The 18203-nt window shown below is 40.6% G+C and overlaps 1 protein-coding gene across 1 annotated transcript; it reads right to left on the bottom strand.

The window, feature by feature from the left end:
- Positions 1–6605: 6605 nt before the first annotated feature.
- Positions 6606–17479, bottom strand: LOC136058982 (mitochondrial calcium uniporter regulator 1-like). The gene is made up of 8 exons (XM_065752825.1): positions 17308–17479; positions 17114–17227; positions 15768–15871; positions 13657–13758; positions 12028–12069; positions 10795–10866; positions 7891–7944; positions 6606–6674 (listed from the first exon to the last, which is right to left on the bottom strand). Exons 1-8 carry the CDS (start codon positions 17477–17479, stop codon positions 6606–6608), a joined length of 729 nt encoding a protein of 242 aa, XP_065608897.1.
- Between the last annotated feature and the right edge of the window lie 724 nt (positions 17480–18203).

Genomic DNA, 18203 nt, shown 5'->3' with positions numbered 1-18203 from the left:
ACGTTAAAAATAAGCTCCCATTTATCAACTTGTGTGTTTCTAAAAATAACTTCAATATTCTGGGAAACAAAGGATCCAGTCAACTTCACCGAGAGAGAAAGGGCTCAAAAGCATGTGATTTCACAGTAACAGCTGTTAATAATAGTAAGAGTAAACACTTGAGGTAATGCCAGTGAGAAGGACGGCTCACTAACAGATTACCCTGCAAGCAAGGGAGAAAACAAGATAGACAAGCGGCTGTATTTCATATATTCTCATAAACATCTTACAAATATAGTTTTTTGTAAGGACACAGGATCTCTATTTAAAGGGGGGAGACAGAAGGAAAAAAAAAGGGGAGATGGAAAAGGGAAAACTAAAGCTTTAGGATAACTTTAAAGTTTCCAGTGGATGAGATGATTCTCGGTATCCTTGGAAGAACCCCGTCTTTGCTCTCAGCAGAGATGAACTCCTGAAAGCAAATCAGAGGTAGAGCTCAGCTCCAGCTGCATCCTCTGTTCTACAAAGTTCAGTTAAAGAGAGATCTTACACTCTTGATTAATTTTTATCACTTATACTTCCCCCCTCCCCGCCAGGTGGGAAATAAACGGATGTTTCTTAGCCAAAGGGAAGCTCCTTCAAGTTTTCACAGCATGTGTTTTTATTGTAAAACAGCCTATTTTTCACTTGCAGCTTCTGAAAAAGCCCCACAAATTGCATTACAAATTCATAGCCAAAATCTGAAGTCAAGAGAACTGGGAAGTGTTTCTGTACATCCTGAATTGCTTCTGCTACTAAACATTACACAGCAGAGTGCAGAAAGTCCTACAGGAAAAAAAAAAATCTGGGAGGAATTTAGGTCTCCTAGTTATGAATCCAGCGACACTCAACTTCTGCTTTCCAAGGTATTAAGCAGTTCCCTGACGTATTTGCTTCTCATCAGTACTGAAAGTAATTTCCTTGTGCTTTTTTGAGTTTAAATATTTCTTTGAAAGTAAATCTCTCCATTTATTTCCAAGTGCAAATTCTACCTATTAGGAATAAATGTGATACATGTATGAGATTGCTAAATTCATCTTTAAAATCAGAGGAATCAATCAGAGAACATCTATGCCCATGCAACAGTGGCAGCCTTTTTACGTCACACTTAATTATTTTCTATTTATGCAGTCTTTCTCCTCAATTACATATTAATGTTATTCTCTGTTCAGAACACTCACCAAAAACTGCTTTCTCTTACTTTACTAGTTCCAGGACAATGCTATTCTGTAATCTTTCACCTCCTGACTCTACTTGTCCCCAAAAAGAAGCATTTTTGCATAGACATCTGTTTTCAGCTGAGCACACATTACATTTTAAATTAAAGAATTAATTCAGCAATTATTATCAGATGCTTGAGCATACAGGTAAAAAAGTACTGATTACTCAGGCCTATATAAGACTCTCTACTCTGGAAAGGTAGCAATCAACACTGAGAATTCCAAACATTAAATGATACTTTCTCAAATAGAGAAGTTATCAAGACCTATAGTTAAAAAAAAGAAGTAATAAAAAAGGGTTTTTTGTTTTTTTTTTTAAGAAAAAAGTGAAGAACTTGAATACATATTAACAGCTCCTCTAAATTGAATTAAAGTTAGCACAGGGAAACTACTGCAGATTAGGAATGTTCTAGTGGCTGTTGACTGTGCCAATTCTTAGTTTTCAGTACAGTCTTACAAACAATAACTTACCTTAAAGTAATTACATTCAAATTAATGCAAAAAGTTGTATTTATAATGAGAACATCACAACTCTGTGAAATATACAAAATTCTTTATTTCAAGTTAGCATCCACAGTCATACATCTTTGTCCTCATGCAGTCCGTTTGCATTTGCAACCACCCAAAAAGTTAACAGTTTTTATGATACAGACACAAGGTAGCTAAACAGCTTTACTTTCTTTAGGCAAAGCTGAAATTGTCTGCTAACAGCATTTATTACCAGTGCATAGGTGCATCTTTTCCTAAGAAGCAAGAAGACAAAATTTCCCTTAAATGAAGGAACAAGGGTGACTTGACTGCTGTTACTAAAGCTTTAGCTCCTGAATGGAAGAATGATGGATGGATGTACCTGGATACACAGGATGCTTTCATTTGTAGCTTTCAGTTGCATTCGCTTGTACACAAGGGCTTGCACAGAATGAGATTAAATATCCTTACAGAACTCCATTACTGCTTTCATCATCATAATCACTCTCCAAGTTCCACATCTGAAGTAGCAGTAGGATTTTTTAAAATTAAATAGGACAAGAAAACAGAAGACAGACAGTATTGCAATTCCCTCATGTATGGTGCTGCTTCATAACCACCTGCTAAAAAAATATCTTTCCTTTCTGGAAGCACCAGTTCCTTTCCAACAAGGAAGCAGAGCCAGAGAGACAGTTTGTATAACTGCCATATTTTACAGCATTTCGAGCTCCCAGTTACAGTGGATAAGTTAAAAGTTAGCATATGGAATGAGTATCAGAAACTTTCGTATAAAAAGGTGAGTTAGTAAAAAACCTAGATATATTACAAGCAAAATTAGCAGCAAACACTGCTACCATTACACAGTACTTATGAAAGATGACTGATTGGATGGTCATCTGAAAAAGAAGCTGATGCACTGTTATAAACATGGCAAGACACATTTTATCATAGTACCCGCACAATCATGTGTTAAAAGAAGTAAGCACGATTCAGTTAACCCTAATCCTACTTAAACAAGAGCGCCTCCAAGCCACAAAACATTTAGTTTCAGTTTTATACTAACAATCACAATTCCAGTCCAATAGATGCAACCGACTCTGGTAAGCATGTCTGAACAGACAACAGAATGCAATTCCTAGTGCATGCAGCCCCACGCAATCGGAATGAATGTCAGTCTTTGCTCTTATGTGGCACTCTGCAAAGCAAGGCAAACTGTAGTTCAGAATGAAGGAAAATAGCACAAATGCTTTATTCAGAGGTAAGTGAATTCCAAATAGGCATGACATATGTACAGTTTGTTTCTAGGCACATCTTTGGTTACATTCTCAACACAGTCTTCTTCACAAAAAAATAAATAAAACATTCAAGACTTGGTTGAAGTTCAAGCAAAGACAGTTTTTTCTGTTTTTCAGAAAACAAGACAGTAGAAGTCCCTTAAAAGTGATGCTTTATTAAGTCCATAAACGATAAAATCCCAGTGCTACGGTAAGGCATGTAAATACTGAACCTGAAAGAAAACAGAAGTGGAGAAGAGAGATATTGAATCATTAGCTCTTGGAACGTATCTTCACAAACCTAAGCACAAACCTAGCTACAATGCTAAAGATAAAATCACCACTCCTTTCTCATATAAGAAAGTAAGCTTTTTAATTTACAAAACACAATTTCAAGGCAGAGGGACACAAAAATGACAGAGGAGGAGGAAGGAAAATGAATGTGGGAATTAGACTGGAAAACTACCAAAAGGTTGGAAAAAAAAAAACTTAGCTGCTTACCATTCGAAAAAAGATCAAAAAGTTACAGTTGTGAAATGAGGATTAATAGGATTACTAAAACACAGTCAAGTATTCAAGCAAATAAATGCAAACTACTTCATTAAAGCTTATGAATTTGTTTTGTATTGTATTTTTTTTTATTATTTCTAGTCATCAACTTTTAGTTTCTAGATTTAAACACAGAAGAATTTTTGCCACCATTTACAATGGAAGCCATTTAAGTAAACATATTCTGTTTATATTTTTTTACTTCCATGAGTAGTTTATGAGTATGGATGGTGGGGAAAAGTATATTGCTATTAGACGGAACAAAGTGAAGGGACCTGCCCAAGAAATTCAATTCCTAGGAGTAAAATGGCAAGATGGACGTCGTCACATTCCAGGAGATGTGATTGACAAAATCACCAGTATGTCACCACCCACTAGCAAGAAAGAGACACAGTCTTTTCTGGGTGTAGTAGGTTTTTGGAGGATGCACATCCCAAACTACAGCCTCATAGTAAGCCCCCTCTATCAAGTGACTCGGAAAAAGAATAATTTTGCATGGGGTCCTGAACAGCAGCAGGCCTTTGAGCAAATCAAGCAGGAGATAGCCCGTGCTGTGGCCCTGGGGCCAGTTCGGTTGGGACAGGATGTGAAAAACATGCTCTACACTGCTGCTGGAGAGAAAGGTCCCACTTGGAGTCTGTGGCAAAGAGCCTCTGGGGAGACCCGAGGCCGACCCCTTGGATTTTGGAGCAGAGCGTACAGGGGTTCAGAGGAGTGCTACACTCCAACTGAGAAGGAGATTTTGGCCGCATACGAGGGGTTCGGGCTGCCTCTGAAGTAATTGGTACTGAGACACAGCTCCTCCTGGCACCTCGACTGCCAGTGCTGAATTGGATGTTCAAAGGAAAGGTTCCCCCCACCCATCATGCTACCGATGCCACCTGGAGTAAGTGGATTGCACTGATTACACAGCGAGCTCGGATGGGGAACCTCAACCGTCCAGGAATCCTGGAGGTGATCATGGACTGGCCTGAAGGCAAGAAGTTTGGAACATCCCCATCAGAGGAGATACCACGTGCTAAAGAGGCCCCACCATATAACGAACTACTAGAGAATGAAAAGACGTATGCCCTCTTCACTGATGGATGGTGTCGTATTGTTGGGAAGCATCGCAGATGGAAGGCTGCTGTGTGGAGCCCCACACGACGAGTTGCAGAGGCCACCGAAGGAGAAGGAGAGTCAAGCCAGTTTGCGGAGGTAAAGGCCGTCCAGCTGGCCTTAGATGTGGCTGAACGGGAGAGGTGGCCCATGCTATATCTTTATACTGACTCTTGGATGGTGGCAAATGCTTTATGGGGGTGGTTGCAGCAGTGGGAACAGGACAACTGGCAACGGAAGGGTAAACCTATTTGGGCTGCTGAACTGTGGAAAGACATTGCTGCCCGAACAAAAAGGTTGGGTGTAAAGGTGCGCCATGTAGATGCTCATGTGCCCAAGAATCGAGCTACTGAAGAGCAGAAAAATAACCATCAGGTAGATCGAGCTGCCAGAATTGAGGTGTCTCAGATCGATTTGGACTGGCAGAACAAAGGAGAGCTATTTTTAGCTCGGTGGGCCCATGAGACCTCTGGCCATCAAGGAAGGGATGCGACCTATAAGTGGGCTAGAGACCGAGGGGTGGACTTAGCTATGGATGCCGTTGCACAGGTTATCCATGACTGTGACACATGTGCCATAATTAAACAGGCCAAGAGGATGAAACCCCTCTGGCAGGAAGGGCGATGGGAAAAGTATAAATATGGGGAGGCGTGGCAGGTTGATTATATCACCTTGCCACGAACTCGCGATGGTAAGCGTTACGTGCTCACCATGGTGGAGGCGACCACTGGGTGGCTTGAGACATACGCAGTACCCCATGCTACCGCCCGAAACACCATCTTAGGGCTCGAGAGACAAGTCCTATGGCGACATGGCACTCCAGAGAGAATTGAGTCCGATAATGGGACTCATTTCAAAAATTCTCTTGTGGATATCTGGGCCAAAGAACACGGCATTGAATGGATCTACCATATCCCCTACCATGCACCAGCTGCTGGTAAGATCGAGCGCTACAACGGGTTGTTAAAAACCACGTTGAGAGCAATGGGTGGTGGGACATTCAAGCACTGGGAGAAGCATCTGGCAGAAGCCACCTGGCTGGTCAACACTAGGGGATCAGTCAACCGAGAGGGTCCTACACAGTCCGGCTCCCTACAGACCATAGAGGGAGATAAGGTCCCTGTGGTACATGTGAGGAGCATGTTGGGAAAAGCGGTGTGGGTCCTTCCAGCCTCTGGAAAGGGCAAACCCCTCCGTGGAACCGTTTTTGCGCAGGGACCTGGGTGCACCTGGTGGGTAATGGATAAAAATGGGGATGTCCAGTGTGTCCCACAAGGGAATTTGATGCTGGGGGAATGCAGTCTGTAATTACGTGTGTATGTATGTATGTATATATATATATATGTTTCTATGTAACTCATGTTATTACTGTTTGGTTATGTATAGATGTGTGTTAAGCATGATGTGATGATGTGGAATAAGGGGTGGAATGTTGTGGTTTTGTGGTTTTGATGCCGGTATTCCACATCAGAGCATCACGCAGCAGTGAAGGAGTTAATGCTGGGGGAGCAGCAGAGGGGAGGGGCGGAGCTCCGCACCGGATGCAGGCGGCGCTCGGTCTGGGCGCGTTGCTCTGGGCTGCCGTGGAGGTTCAGCACGTGTGCTTCCCCTGCAGGTCCTCCTTAGCGTATAGCTTCTGGTTTGAAAATTTTTTCTCTCTCTTTCAATTTTTCAATTTTATTGGATTTAGTGAAGTTACCGTTCCTGCTCAAATCGTGCCGTTGTTTTCTTGTCGACCCATCCCTTCCCGCTGTTTCCCCCTCCCCCTCCCGGAGCGCGACTCTGCTCGGGCGGCCGCGCAGCGCGGCCACTGACGCAGTTTCTTTTTCTCTCCCCTCTCCCTTCTCGGTTTTCCCTTGGGTCACTGTCACGGACAACACCGTGACAAGAAGTAAGCACGATTCAGTTAACCCTAATCCTACTTAAACAAGAGCGCCTCCAAGCCACAAAACATTTAGTTTCAGTTTTATACTAACAATCACAATTCCAGTCCAATAGATGCTATTCTTCTGTCTGTTTGCGTCAGAGCTCGATCTTGTTGTGCATGCTAGAAAATAAAACAAACATAATTTGAACAGTTCCACGTTTATTTAGAAATGTAACCCATTCCTCTCAACTGTACTTCCAACTCCTCCTTAAATGTACGTTAATGAAGTAATTTGCATTCAAAGCAAATGAGTTTTTTCCTAGCTTGCCATATCTAAGGAATTGAACTCAGTACACTTTCATCGCACGTTCAGTAACATGTAATCTAGAACATGGCAGAACTGGGTGCCTTCTTATCTCAATCTAGCAGCATAATCACTCACTTTAATCTGTCACCTGGCCCACAGACATTCAAGTCACATCTCAATTACAATAGCTATTGAGAAGTCTAAGAGACTCTTGTGATAGAAACATACTGGAGAAGCATGAAAACGTATGGATCCTTAGAAATATCAGAATAGGTCTTTTGATGTAAAAACCATGTCTCCTTCTTGCAGTGAATTCTACTGCAGAAACGTCTACAGAATGACGAAGTCAGAATCTGATTATGACAGAAGACAGGACTTCATAGAAAAAAATGAGATGGAATTATTACTCAGAAAGGACTGAAAGATCAAGCTTGTAAAGTCAGAACAGCTGCTGCTCTGGTGCTGGTATTTTCAAATCATCACTACTGAAACGTTGTCATCAGTTAATGATTTATGACTAGAGGTCTTCCTGTGAATAATTCTCTACAGTAATGAAACAAAACAAAATTAAGGACTTAATTTAGTAGTTGGGTAGAGATAGTGATAGGAGGATGGTTGGACTAGATGATCTTATAGGTCCTTTCCAACCTTATGAACTTATGAACTTATGAACTTATAAAACGAAGAGGAATACTTTAGTAAAGGTTTCTGCTAAAATGAAGCCAAATCAATCAAGATAAGTGTTTCAGTTCCACTGAACACGGAAAACGTCACTGATTTAAAGAAACGAAAAGCAACCTTAAGTGTTCTGCCTACAGAAAATGCTACATACTTGAAATTTCAAAACAAACCAACAAACAAAAGCCCACTGAACAGGTTATGATGTACTAACATATATAAGCCTTCCTATTCTGTAGATGCTAGAGTTATCTGTACCACTATGGAAATACATAGAAAAATAACAAATCTCAATGACGTTTTGTACATTGAAGTGTGTCTAAGTGCATGAGCAGCTTCAAAAATAGTACCAGCTCTCTAAGACAAGTAAAAAAAGCTTTGTTATATAATAACAAGCTACCAAGTTGTCACCAATTCCACTATTTCTGTCCTCATTTCGAGTAGTTTTCTTTCATTAAGTGAATGCTGGAAGGGAAAAACAAAAAAAAAAGACATAAATATGATATCATCCTTAAGCCTTTTCCCAAATGCTTAAAAGCATGCTTCCTTTTCTGTTCTTTGCTTTCCAGTTTTCTACAAAACTGAATCTGAACGACCATGTTGTCCGACAACACTTGAAAGAGAGTATTGCAAGGTGACTGCTGTCACTTGGAAAGCTGAATTTAGACAGGTGTTCAACACAAGCTGGAACAACGAAATACATTAAAAAGCAGCTGGCAGAAAAGTTGGCAGACCTGCATTTTGACCTGTGATTCTGAAGAGGAAATAGGGCAGTTAACTAACTCACAGAGCATACGAATGCCAAGAAGACTGAACCATCTGCCTTCTTCAGTAAGGGGAGTGGTTTTTAAACTGTCATAGCAAACTCAGCTACCAAAGATGTTTCACCAGCATTACGGCAATTCTCTATTCAAAATTTTGAAATGGTCCGAACAACACCTGGGGAACACCACTGAAAATGCTATATTTGGTAAACATAAAACATTTGCATCTCATGTCAAGTCACTGGTTCAGAAACACTTGAAAGATAGGTACTATAAATCAGAAGTCCTGGTTTACTTAGAAACTCTGGTTATCTGGATTGAAGGAAAGGTAAACACATTCAAGAAGCATACCTTTAAGGCAGGTTTCTGATACATGAACAGGCATTATTTGACATCTGTAATGGTTCCTACCTGCTACTAAAGCAATTCAGTTACTCCTAGGACAGCTGCTAAGCCATCAGTGCAGAGTATTAAGTCATCAGGCTCCCATCTCAGAATCCTCAGTTACACAGCAATAACTTCATCTCCTGATGTTCCCATGTGAAAAGTGACTTCTTTTTCCTTCCAGTCTAGAGGTATATCTCACTTTGTCATCAAACTCAGACTAACCTACATAAACGCCTCAGCGCTGAAAAACTCTCTTTAAAGATCCAGAACACTATTTGAACTTCTAACAGATCTAAAGATCCAATTAAGAAATAGCATAAGGCTACAAACATAGAAAAAAGAGACAAATAATAATGTGTCTATAATTAATAAAACATATGTTACTAAATTCTGCAAATTGATGACAAGGACAAAAAAAAGAAATCAGTAGCATATATTGTCTCAAAGTGAAATTCCTCAACCTGTTAACATGGCAAAACATTTATAAAACAATGCAATTTTTAAAAGTCATGTATGAAGTTTAACATAACAGTGCCCCATCCCTGGAGGTGCTTGAGGCCAGGTTGACTGGGGTCCTGGGCAGCCTGATCTGGTAGGTGGCAACTCTGCCCACAGCACGATGGTCTTTAAAGTCCCTTCCAATGCAAGTCATTCTATGATTCTGCATGGACAGAACCACATATTAACAATCTGGTTATCACCACCAAAGGTAGATTTACATTTAAAATAAACAGTGTAACACATAGATTGAAATAGTTTCTGCTTAACTATGTATAGGTGCTGTTATCAAAATAGATGTTTTCTGAATAATTTATATTCTGCAAGCCACTCTGTTGATGTCCGCATTTGTTCAAGTTTGCCTTGTGGCTAGAAGCTAGGTCAGCCCCAAGGTTTTTAAACTGAGCTTCAAGAAACCAAAATGCATCCTTTTGTTATAAAACACCAAAACATGTCTGTAATAATACAAGTACATAAGAAGAAAGGCAAGGTTAACCCCACTCTGAAGTTAAACAGGGAGATTTCCCCTTAAGTCCTTTTTTTTTTTTTTTTGCAGTTCAGAGAAAATGCAGTTCTGTCAGATGCATCTTGATATTTCTAAACAGCAAACTTGAGCGACACAGTGATGCAAGAGCACACGAATGTAAGTGAAAGTTTGTTCCATACTTCAGGATTTTCAATTCAATCTGTATCGTTGCAGATATAAATCAGGGCATAAGCAGATGTGCATTAGGTAATGAAGACTTCCACTTCACATTTGCTGGAGAGTGAACTTATTAAAAGATAAAGCATTTAGAGTTTGAAACATAAGAAATGGCTGACATGAGTGCTGGCAAATTAAGATAATCTCTTTCAGCATTAATCTCAAGCAGGCGACAACTTCAAGGGGGCATACACAGAAAGTGACTTACACCCCAACATTTCTTACTGTTGAGATTGCAAGTAAATATTACTTCTTCATTACCCACCTGTGATAAAGGGACTGAATTAAAATTTGCAGAAAAATGTCACTAAAAGATGTGTCCATTTCAATGATGAAATTCAGGTTCATAAAAGCTATTCAAAAAAGATCTAAAACCAAATTTCTACTCAGAGTGCTCCATCTAATGCAAAATTATGTATCTTCTAATTTTTCATTTCTGTTAATCTAATTAAAACGCTTGTCAATTAAATTCTACACATATTTCAAAGTCAAAAACAATCAGAATCAGTATCAGTTACAATGAAAATTAATCACAACTACTTTCACAACACATACTGCCTGACAGACTAGCCACACTGAATTCTCCCGTTACAGGGAAAGGAAATATCTTCAGTAATGGCAAGATAATGAAATGCTTATACTTAACTCAGTGTGACGATATATTACTAGCACAGCTCTAGAAAATCTCCAGGCAGCTAGTTGGAATGTTTAAATGCAAAAAACTGAAATATTTAACCGTAGTACATTAATGTCAATACTGAAACAATATCAAAAGAGACAGACATACAAAGAAACTCCCCACCACTGTACCCCATATTACAGCATTTAAGGATGACTAATTTGGATTAATAGCATCTTAAAAAGGAATAATACTACAGATTAATATTGAACAGACGTTCTTATCCAAATTCAGAGATTATTCAATTTTTAGATGTTTCTAAGAAGAAAGTGAACAGAACTTACCAATTCTTTTACTCTGCTCTTCTCTAGGTTTAGATTTAGTTTGTTGTCAGCACGAACTCTGGTAATTTCATCCTTATGGGAATACAAAGGATAAAGCAGTGAACAAGAATTTCTATTTAATTGTAAGCAAAAACAAGTTAGACAAAAATATTGTGCCTCTTTCTAATTAGAGAGGAACTGGATTCTCGAGACACCCAATGTGCTTAGATTTCCTAAGTACAAGTGTTCTTGCCCTTCCACTTGTGGTCTGTAGGATGAATTCATTCTCATTGGAACAAATAAAAAACTGACTACTTTTATACCAGAACACTGAAAACAAGAGTTGATAAAGAACACAACTTTCTACAAATTCTGGGCATGTTTCATAAACCTACAACTCACTAATTTTAGAAATCTTTGCCTAGGTACACTTTGAAATTGGACTTCCATGAAGGAATCCTGATACTCAAGATACCTAAGCTATACTATCATAAACCTAAGCTATACTATCATAAACCTAAGCTATACTATCATAAACCTAAGCTATACTATCATAAACCTAAGCTATACTATCATAAACCTAAGCTATACTATCATAAACCTAAGCTATACTATCATAAACCTAAGCTATACTATCATAAACCTAAGCTATACTATCATAAACCTAAGCTATACTATCATAAACCTAAGCTATACTATCATAAACCTAACCTATACTATCATAAACCTAACCTATACTATCATAAACCTAACCTATACTATCATAAACCTAACCTATACTATCATAAACCTAACCTATACTATCATAAACCTAACCTATACTATCATAAACCTAACCTATACTATCATAAACCTAACCTATACTATCATAAACCTAACCTATACTATCATAAACCTAACCTATACTATCATAAACCTAACCTATACTATCATAAACCTAACCTATACTATCATAAACCTAACCTATACTATCATAAACCTAACCTATACTATCATAAACCTAACCTATACTATCATAAACCTAACCTATACTATCATAAACCTAACCTATACTATCATAAACCTAACCTATACTATCATAAACCTAACCTATACTATCATAAACCTAACCTATACTATCATAAACCTAACCTATACTATCATAAACCTAACCTATACTATCATAAACCTAACCTATACTATCATAAACCTAACCTATACTATCATAAACCTAACCTATACTATCATAAACTAAGCTACCATGACTTATCTTACCATGACTTGCTTCTTTATCTGCTGGAGTTCAAGTTTTATTCTCTGGGAGAGCAGAAAAGAAATGTACATTTTAGTATTGTACACAGAAACCGACAGTCTATAAATATAGGCAATTTCAATGATTAGTAGCAATTACTATAATCCACACTGTGAAAGGAAGGTGTCTTAGTTTCAGCTGGAATGCATGTTTTTTTTTTCAGTGTCTGGTTCGATGCTATGTTTAGGTTCTAGGAGAAAAATAATGTTGACAACACACTGGTATTTGTAGTTGCCTGCTCAGCAGCATATACAGAGCCAAGACTACGTGCAGTGAAGGGCCCAAGGAGCTGGGAGGGAACAGAATTAAGACAGTTTACTTAAACTGGCCACAGGGCTATTCCATACCAAATGATATCAAGCAGAAGGAGTTTTGAAGGGAGTTGGAGTTCATCTCCCTCTCTCTCCCACTGCTCAGGATGCTAGCTGGGCAGCAGTTGGTATGGTGAGCAATTACTTGTGCATCACTTGTTATATCTATTATACAGACATACTATTTTCCTTTCCCCTATTTTAGCAGATAGTTTTATCTCAGCCTATGAGTTTTACTTTATTAGTTTTTAATTATCTCCCACATCCCACTGGGAAGGGGGAGGAATGAGCACATGATGGTGTGATGCTCAGCCACTTGCCAGGTTAAACCACAACAGAAGGCAGAATGAATGTGGTTTAAATCCATCTATATCCTCAGTATGTGTGTAGACAGACCCAAGTGTATGCACATACGTACTCACTCAGTAGTGCACATTTCCAAGCATCAGGACAGAAGCTAGTACTGTCCCACAGCACTACAGGTGGCCAAACGCACAGGATGGCATTAGCAAGGGTAAACACAGCCAAAGGTAAGTGATTATTCTCCCATGTTTAGCACTTGTGAGCTTGCACCAAAAAAGCTGTGTCCAGCTTTAGGCTCTCTGGTATAAGACAAATGTTGACATGCTGGAACAAGCTCAGGAGAGAGCCACCAAGATGATGGGAGACTGCAGCAAGTAGCATAGGAGTGGAGAGCAAAAAGAGTAAGCAAGACAGTAAGCAATAGGTTTGTTTAGCCTTAAAAAGAAATTGCTAAGCATCAAAATGCAGCCAGCAATTCCCTGAATGGTCTCTAGGTAAGTTCTACACTTCTAAGGTAACTTAATCTATCACTATTTCTTTCAGAAGAAATATGAAATAGGAATAGTTGTAGCATCTTCTATTAATGTATGAAAATTATTCTAACAAAAAAGAGCAACAGCTGCATCAACAATTTAGGATATACAGCTCAGTAGCTTCTTCCTCCCTCATTGTTTTCTTCTCTATTTCACACATAACCAGGAAGATTTAAGTCTTTTGTCAAACTCCACGAGACTCCCAACAGCCCATTTTTCCAGCTTCCATCAGGATGGAGAGGCATCAATAGTCTGTTGGTCAGCAACTCCTCCCAACTTTGGATCACTCACAAACTTGCTGAGGGTGCATCCTGCCCCTTCACGAGGTTATTAATAATTCGGTGTTAAACCATATCAGCACCCAAGTTTGTACCCTGGGTACAAACCACTTTTTTACATCCTTAATGAAAAACAAGTGGTACAAGTCGAAGATACTGATTTTTACCTCATTTTCTGAACGAAGAGCTGAAAGCTCACTTTTTCCCAATATAATCATATCCTTTTTCACTCCATCAATATGGGACATAACTTGTTGAAGAGCAATCTCCTTTAAAAGACAGAAGACAAGCCTCAGGACATGTAGCCATAATGTTTTTCTCATCTGCGCGTACAAATACAACAGGTATTCAGGTACTCTGAAATTTTTAATCTGGTAATTTGAGACTGATTATTTCAGTTTCAAAGAAAGCAAGACAGACCAAGTGAAAGTGACGAAACAAGCAAGTTGTGGTAAATCATTTGTAATCAGAAATTCTAACAGATCAGAACAGTTCAACTAATAGCCTAGGATATACTCTCTTCTAAGTCTTCAAATTCTTAACCTAGCAAAGGCTTTAGGGAGAAGGGAGAAAAGGTGCCACTGTGCTAAAAGAGGAAAGCCAGCTTCCACACCAAGACTCCCCAGTGCCACCCTACTCTTGTAACTTCCTCCTTTTCCACCTTCCCATGGAAGAGAGCTCACTCCACTTTCCTATTCAGCTGAGCAGAATCATGCACTATACTTACACTTTTAAACACTCTTCTCACTGACAGAAGTGAGCTGACAGATGGCAAACAAGCATCCTTCTTCATTTTGGAGGATGGAAAGGTCTGTAGATTCTGCTCTAGATGTTACACTATCCACATGCGAACAGGGATTCCCCTCTCATTGCTGAACTTTACCACTAATAAGCAGGTCCTTGCTTTTGATTCTGGACTAATACCATTAAAAATCTGACACTATAACTTCGTTTTTGACAAGTAAGGACAGTCTAATTTACAGCACTGTTTAGAAAAGGCTACCTGACTACAGCACTTTAAAAAGAATTAAAAAAATGCAGTGGGTCAGTGTATTGGACGTATCACAAAAGATCTGCAGGAAGACTACTGCCATGGATATCTCCTTTCTTATTCCCTGATGTGTCCAGCTTACTTTCATTCTCTCTCCTCTTCACCAAACAGTTTTCTCACATGAAGATAGCAACTCAGTTACCATAAAATTAGTTAAATCCTTTGTTTGTAAAGTGACAGCCTCACAGAGCTAAGAACTTCAGTTACTTCTTCCCACTAGCATTGCCTATTTGACTCACTTATGTGTGGGAATTCCAGCATACTAGATACTGCTAATCACATTCAAAAGATGCTTAAGTTCCACGATACAGCTAAATGTGTCTTACGCTGAATTTGGTTTTATTTCTGGAGGCTGAAGTGCCTAAAAGCATAACATAGCAATATTCAACACTTTCACGTCCACATGCTTACACAGATCTACCTGCGTACACTTTGTCTAAGGATTCCCTCCCAAAAATAAAACAGCCAATCCCCCCACAAATTCACTTCAAGTCAATGCAATTTTCTGGTAGCCAAGATGGATCTCTAGATATTCAGAATTACCAGTCTATTTCCAAGCAAGTTTTCTTCAGTTCCTCTCACCAGTTTATATATATATGCTGCATGGATTTAGAGTATACCATGAATAACATGCAGCAAAGGAAACAGAAAACTTACAAAATCAGCATCCAAAACATACTCTTCCTGAGCGTTATCAGTACATACAACTACACTAACCACACACTAAAATCATTGCAAAGAAGTTTAGCTCAATTCTAGTACAATATAAATGTCACTATGACAGAAAGATATATTTAGAAACAGGCCACATAACAGAATGGTAAATTACAGGAGGAAATCTTTTCCTTCGCTGCTGTATAACTAGAGAAAATAATGTAGGAGCTGTAAATAGTTAAATCCATGTTTAGAGTATCTCCTATGACGGAGTAAAAGCCTTTTCAGGTTAAAATAAAGCTAGGAGGAAACAAAGAAACAAACAAAGAAACAAAAAACTCATGAACATTGTACCAGATGGTAGTTCCTAAGTGTCAAGGTCCATCACAACACTTTGATAGCTGCTTGATAGATTCAAGACAAAACTCAACAGCCGGTGGATATTCAGGGATAGCTGTTCACTTTCAAGTTTTTAAACACGGTCTACCAGTAAATAATACAGCAATGTGCATTTCATTAGCAGACATACCGGATTTCAACTGACTTTAACCCTTCCACCCTCTTTGAGCTAACCTGCTGTACTTTGGTCACCATGTCCTTGTAAATCGTATCCAGGTTGGTGCTCACGATTTTCACTAATGCAGATACAATCACTTCCGACTGTTGAGTAGTGAATCCTAAGTAAAACAAAATAGAACAACATTCAGCTGGACAGCTGATGAAGATTATCGACTTCTAATATACATTACAAAGTTTTTTAAAAAAGCAGTCAGTTATGAAAGGTAATAAAGTACATTCCTCTCCATCTAGCACTAGCAGAGCACAACCGGGCAATACAACCAAGCTCCTCCACTCCAAAATAACGCCTGTGACATAGCTGTTTCTGCAGTACAGCACTATTACAATATCAGCAAGATTAATGTTGGAAGTATTACAGAATGCCATCTCTTGTGTAATTATAAGAAACCTGGCATTCAAAAGCAGATACCTACCTTCAGTACACTCTTAAGTGGTACCATGGAAAATATGCAAATCTCAGCAATTCCCAACAAAGAGCTCTGATTTTAGGCCTGCCAAGTTCTGAGTCCATCTTAAAATACACTTTGAACTCTGTGCATGGTGAACTAGCACAAAACATAGTTTCAAATATGTGGCAGGTTAATGTTAGAAAGCAAATCTGGGGTCTGAGAGTGAGTAACTTTCAACAGCAGAGCTGCTTTAATCATTTGCCGTCACCAAAAGCGCGTACCCTTACTCCTGCTGCTATGTATGTGTCCCAGTGCTCACACAGCTGCACTATGAGCTCATTCATGTCTCAGAATAATGTCAATCAAAAAGAACTGTAGTTTGAATTACAGAATGGCCTGGGTTGCAAAGAACTTCAAGGATCATCTAGTTTCAACCGCCATGCCGTCGACAGGGTTGCCAACCACCAGACCAGGCTGCCCAGAGCCACATCCAGCCTTGCCTTGAATGCCTTCATGGATGGGGTACCCACAACCTCTCAACCACTCCCCCAGGTCCTATCACTATCAACACACGTAAAGTTCCCTGAGAGTTAGGCTGGCACACACGAAGGATGAAACTATACAGGAGGAGCCAGTGATTGGGATCCCTCCTTTCCAGCGCGGTGAGCTATCACAATGCAATTCAGCCATGCGGTCCTTCTTCCTCATGCTACTGAGGTAGCAAAGGTACTTCATCATGAACCCAAAATGATCTCTTCCCTTACGTTTTAGGGTAAGAGAAGGTATATTTTATACAGCATACACACTCCACCCCAAGAGCTGCATTTTTTTTGCAGCAGCCCACGTTCAACCGCATTCCAACAGTTGCACACTGCTGCGGATTAATTAACCGAGCTCTGCAAGCTAAGAAACCCCTCACGACCCCCCCAAGGAACGTACGTAGCAAATTACCATTTTCTTCCAGGAGACACACCAGAGCGTGAGTGTCAAAAAAAAACTTCCTACTTCCCAGCAAGGAAACACTGCCCTTGCTCTCTAAAAACGAAGACGCAGAGTCGCTGACACCTGAGAAAGACAAGCAGAACACTGACGTACTGCTCGAGCCACACAGGAGCTCCCCGCTCCCCACGCCCGCCCGCTCTCACCGCTCTCCCCGCAGCGCCGGGCCCGGCCCACGCGCCGGGCCCACACCGAGCCAACGCTGACGGCGGCCCCCTCGCGCGGACAGGCGCTGAGGCCGCGCCGCGTGGGGGAGGCGGAAGCGGGCGGGAGGGCGCCGCGGGACCGCAGCACGAGCAGCGCCCGCCTCACGGCCATGCCGCCCGCACCCGGCGGCACGGCGGGCGAAGAACACAAACCGCCGGCGCTACCGGAAGTCTATGGCTGAGCACGCACCGCCCTTCCGCCGCGGCCGTCAGTCCGCTTCCGCTTCCGCTTCCGCTTCCGGAACGGTGTTCCGCAGTGGGGCTGCGCGGATGCTGGCGGTGTTTGGAGTTGTGGCTGCTCTGCTGCTGTGAGGTGGAGCGCTGAGACCTTTCCGAATGCTTTACTAGAGCGGGTCGATGTTTTTCAGAACCGTTCAGAAACCCACGCAGTGTATTTTCCTTGATACTTCTACTTCAGTGATAGTCAACCGGGATATCCAGGCTAAGCACGCTGACACATCCATCTTCTCTAGCATGAAGAAACACTGCCTCTGCCTATGGAGACTGGAAGTGTGTTCGTTATTTTTCTCCATGTGAGGAGTCAGCTTGGCTGACTCTGACTCTTGGCTGACAAGTTTGCCCCATTTTTTACTGTAATCTTAGCTGTTTGGACCTCCTAGCCACTTTGACTTCCAATACAACCACCACTGACTGGCTTCTCCAAGCTCTGCAGGCTGCTTTGGACATCTTTCAGGGCTGCTCTGCTCAAAGGGTGCCTGGGCCAGTTTCTGTGGCACCAGGAGGCATGACCAACATCATCGTGAAATGAGCTTTGTGCTGCTCCGTGGTGCAGGCTGCTTCGTGCCTGGCTGTAATGTCTACATGGCTTCACAGAA

The sequence above is a fragment of the Cyrtonyx montezumae genome, unplaced genomic scaffold (genome assembly GCF_038088225.1).
Source record: "Cyrtonyx montezumae isolate F1298 unplaced genomic scaffold, pur_monq_1.0 scaffold_8, whole genome shotgun sequence".
NCBI classification, from domain to species: Eukaryota; Metazoa; Chordata; class Aves; order Galliformes; family Odontophoridae; genus Cyrtonyx; species Cyrtonyx montezumae.
Note: the sequence above shows the minus strand (reverse complement) of the source record. Positions and strands in the feature narration are given on the sequence as shown.

What these genes read in the sequence shown, in the direction of transcription:
- LOC136058982 (XM_065752825.1), bottom strand. Translation starts at nt 17,479, where the DNA reads ATGGCCGTGAGGCGGGCGCTGCTCGTGCTGCGGTCCCGCGGCGCCCTC. An exon ending in GTGTCTCCTGGAAGAAAATG is followed by an intron (nt 15,872 to 17,113) that starts GTAATTTGCTAC and finishes TGTTTTACTTAG; the next exon opens with GATTCACTACTCAACAGTCG. An exon ending in AGATAAAGAAGCAAGTCATG is followed by an intron (nt 10,867 to 12,027) that starts GTAAGATAAGTC and finishes TATTCCCATAAG; the next exon opens with GATGAAATTACCAGAGTTCG.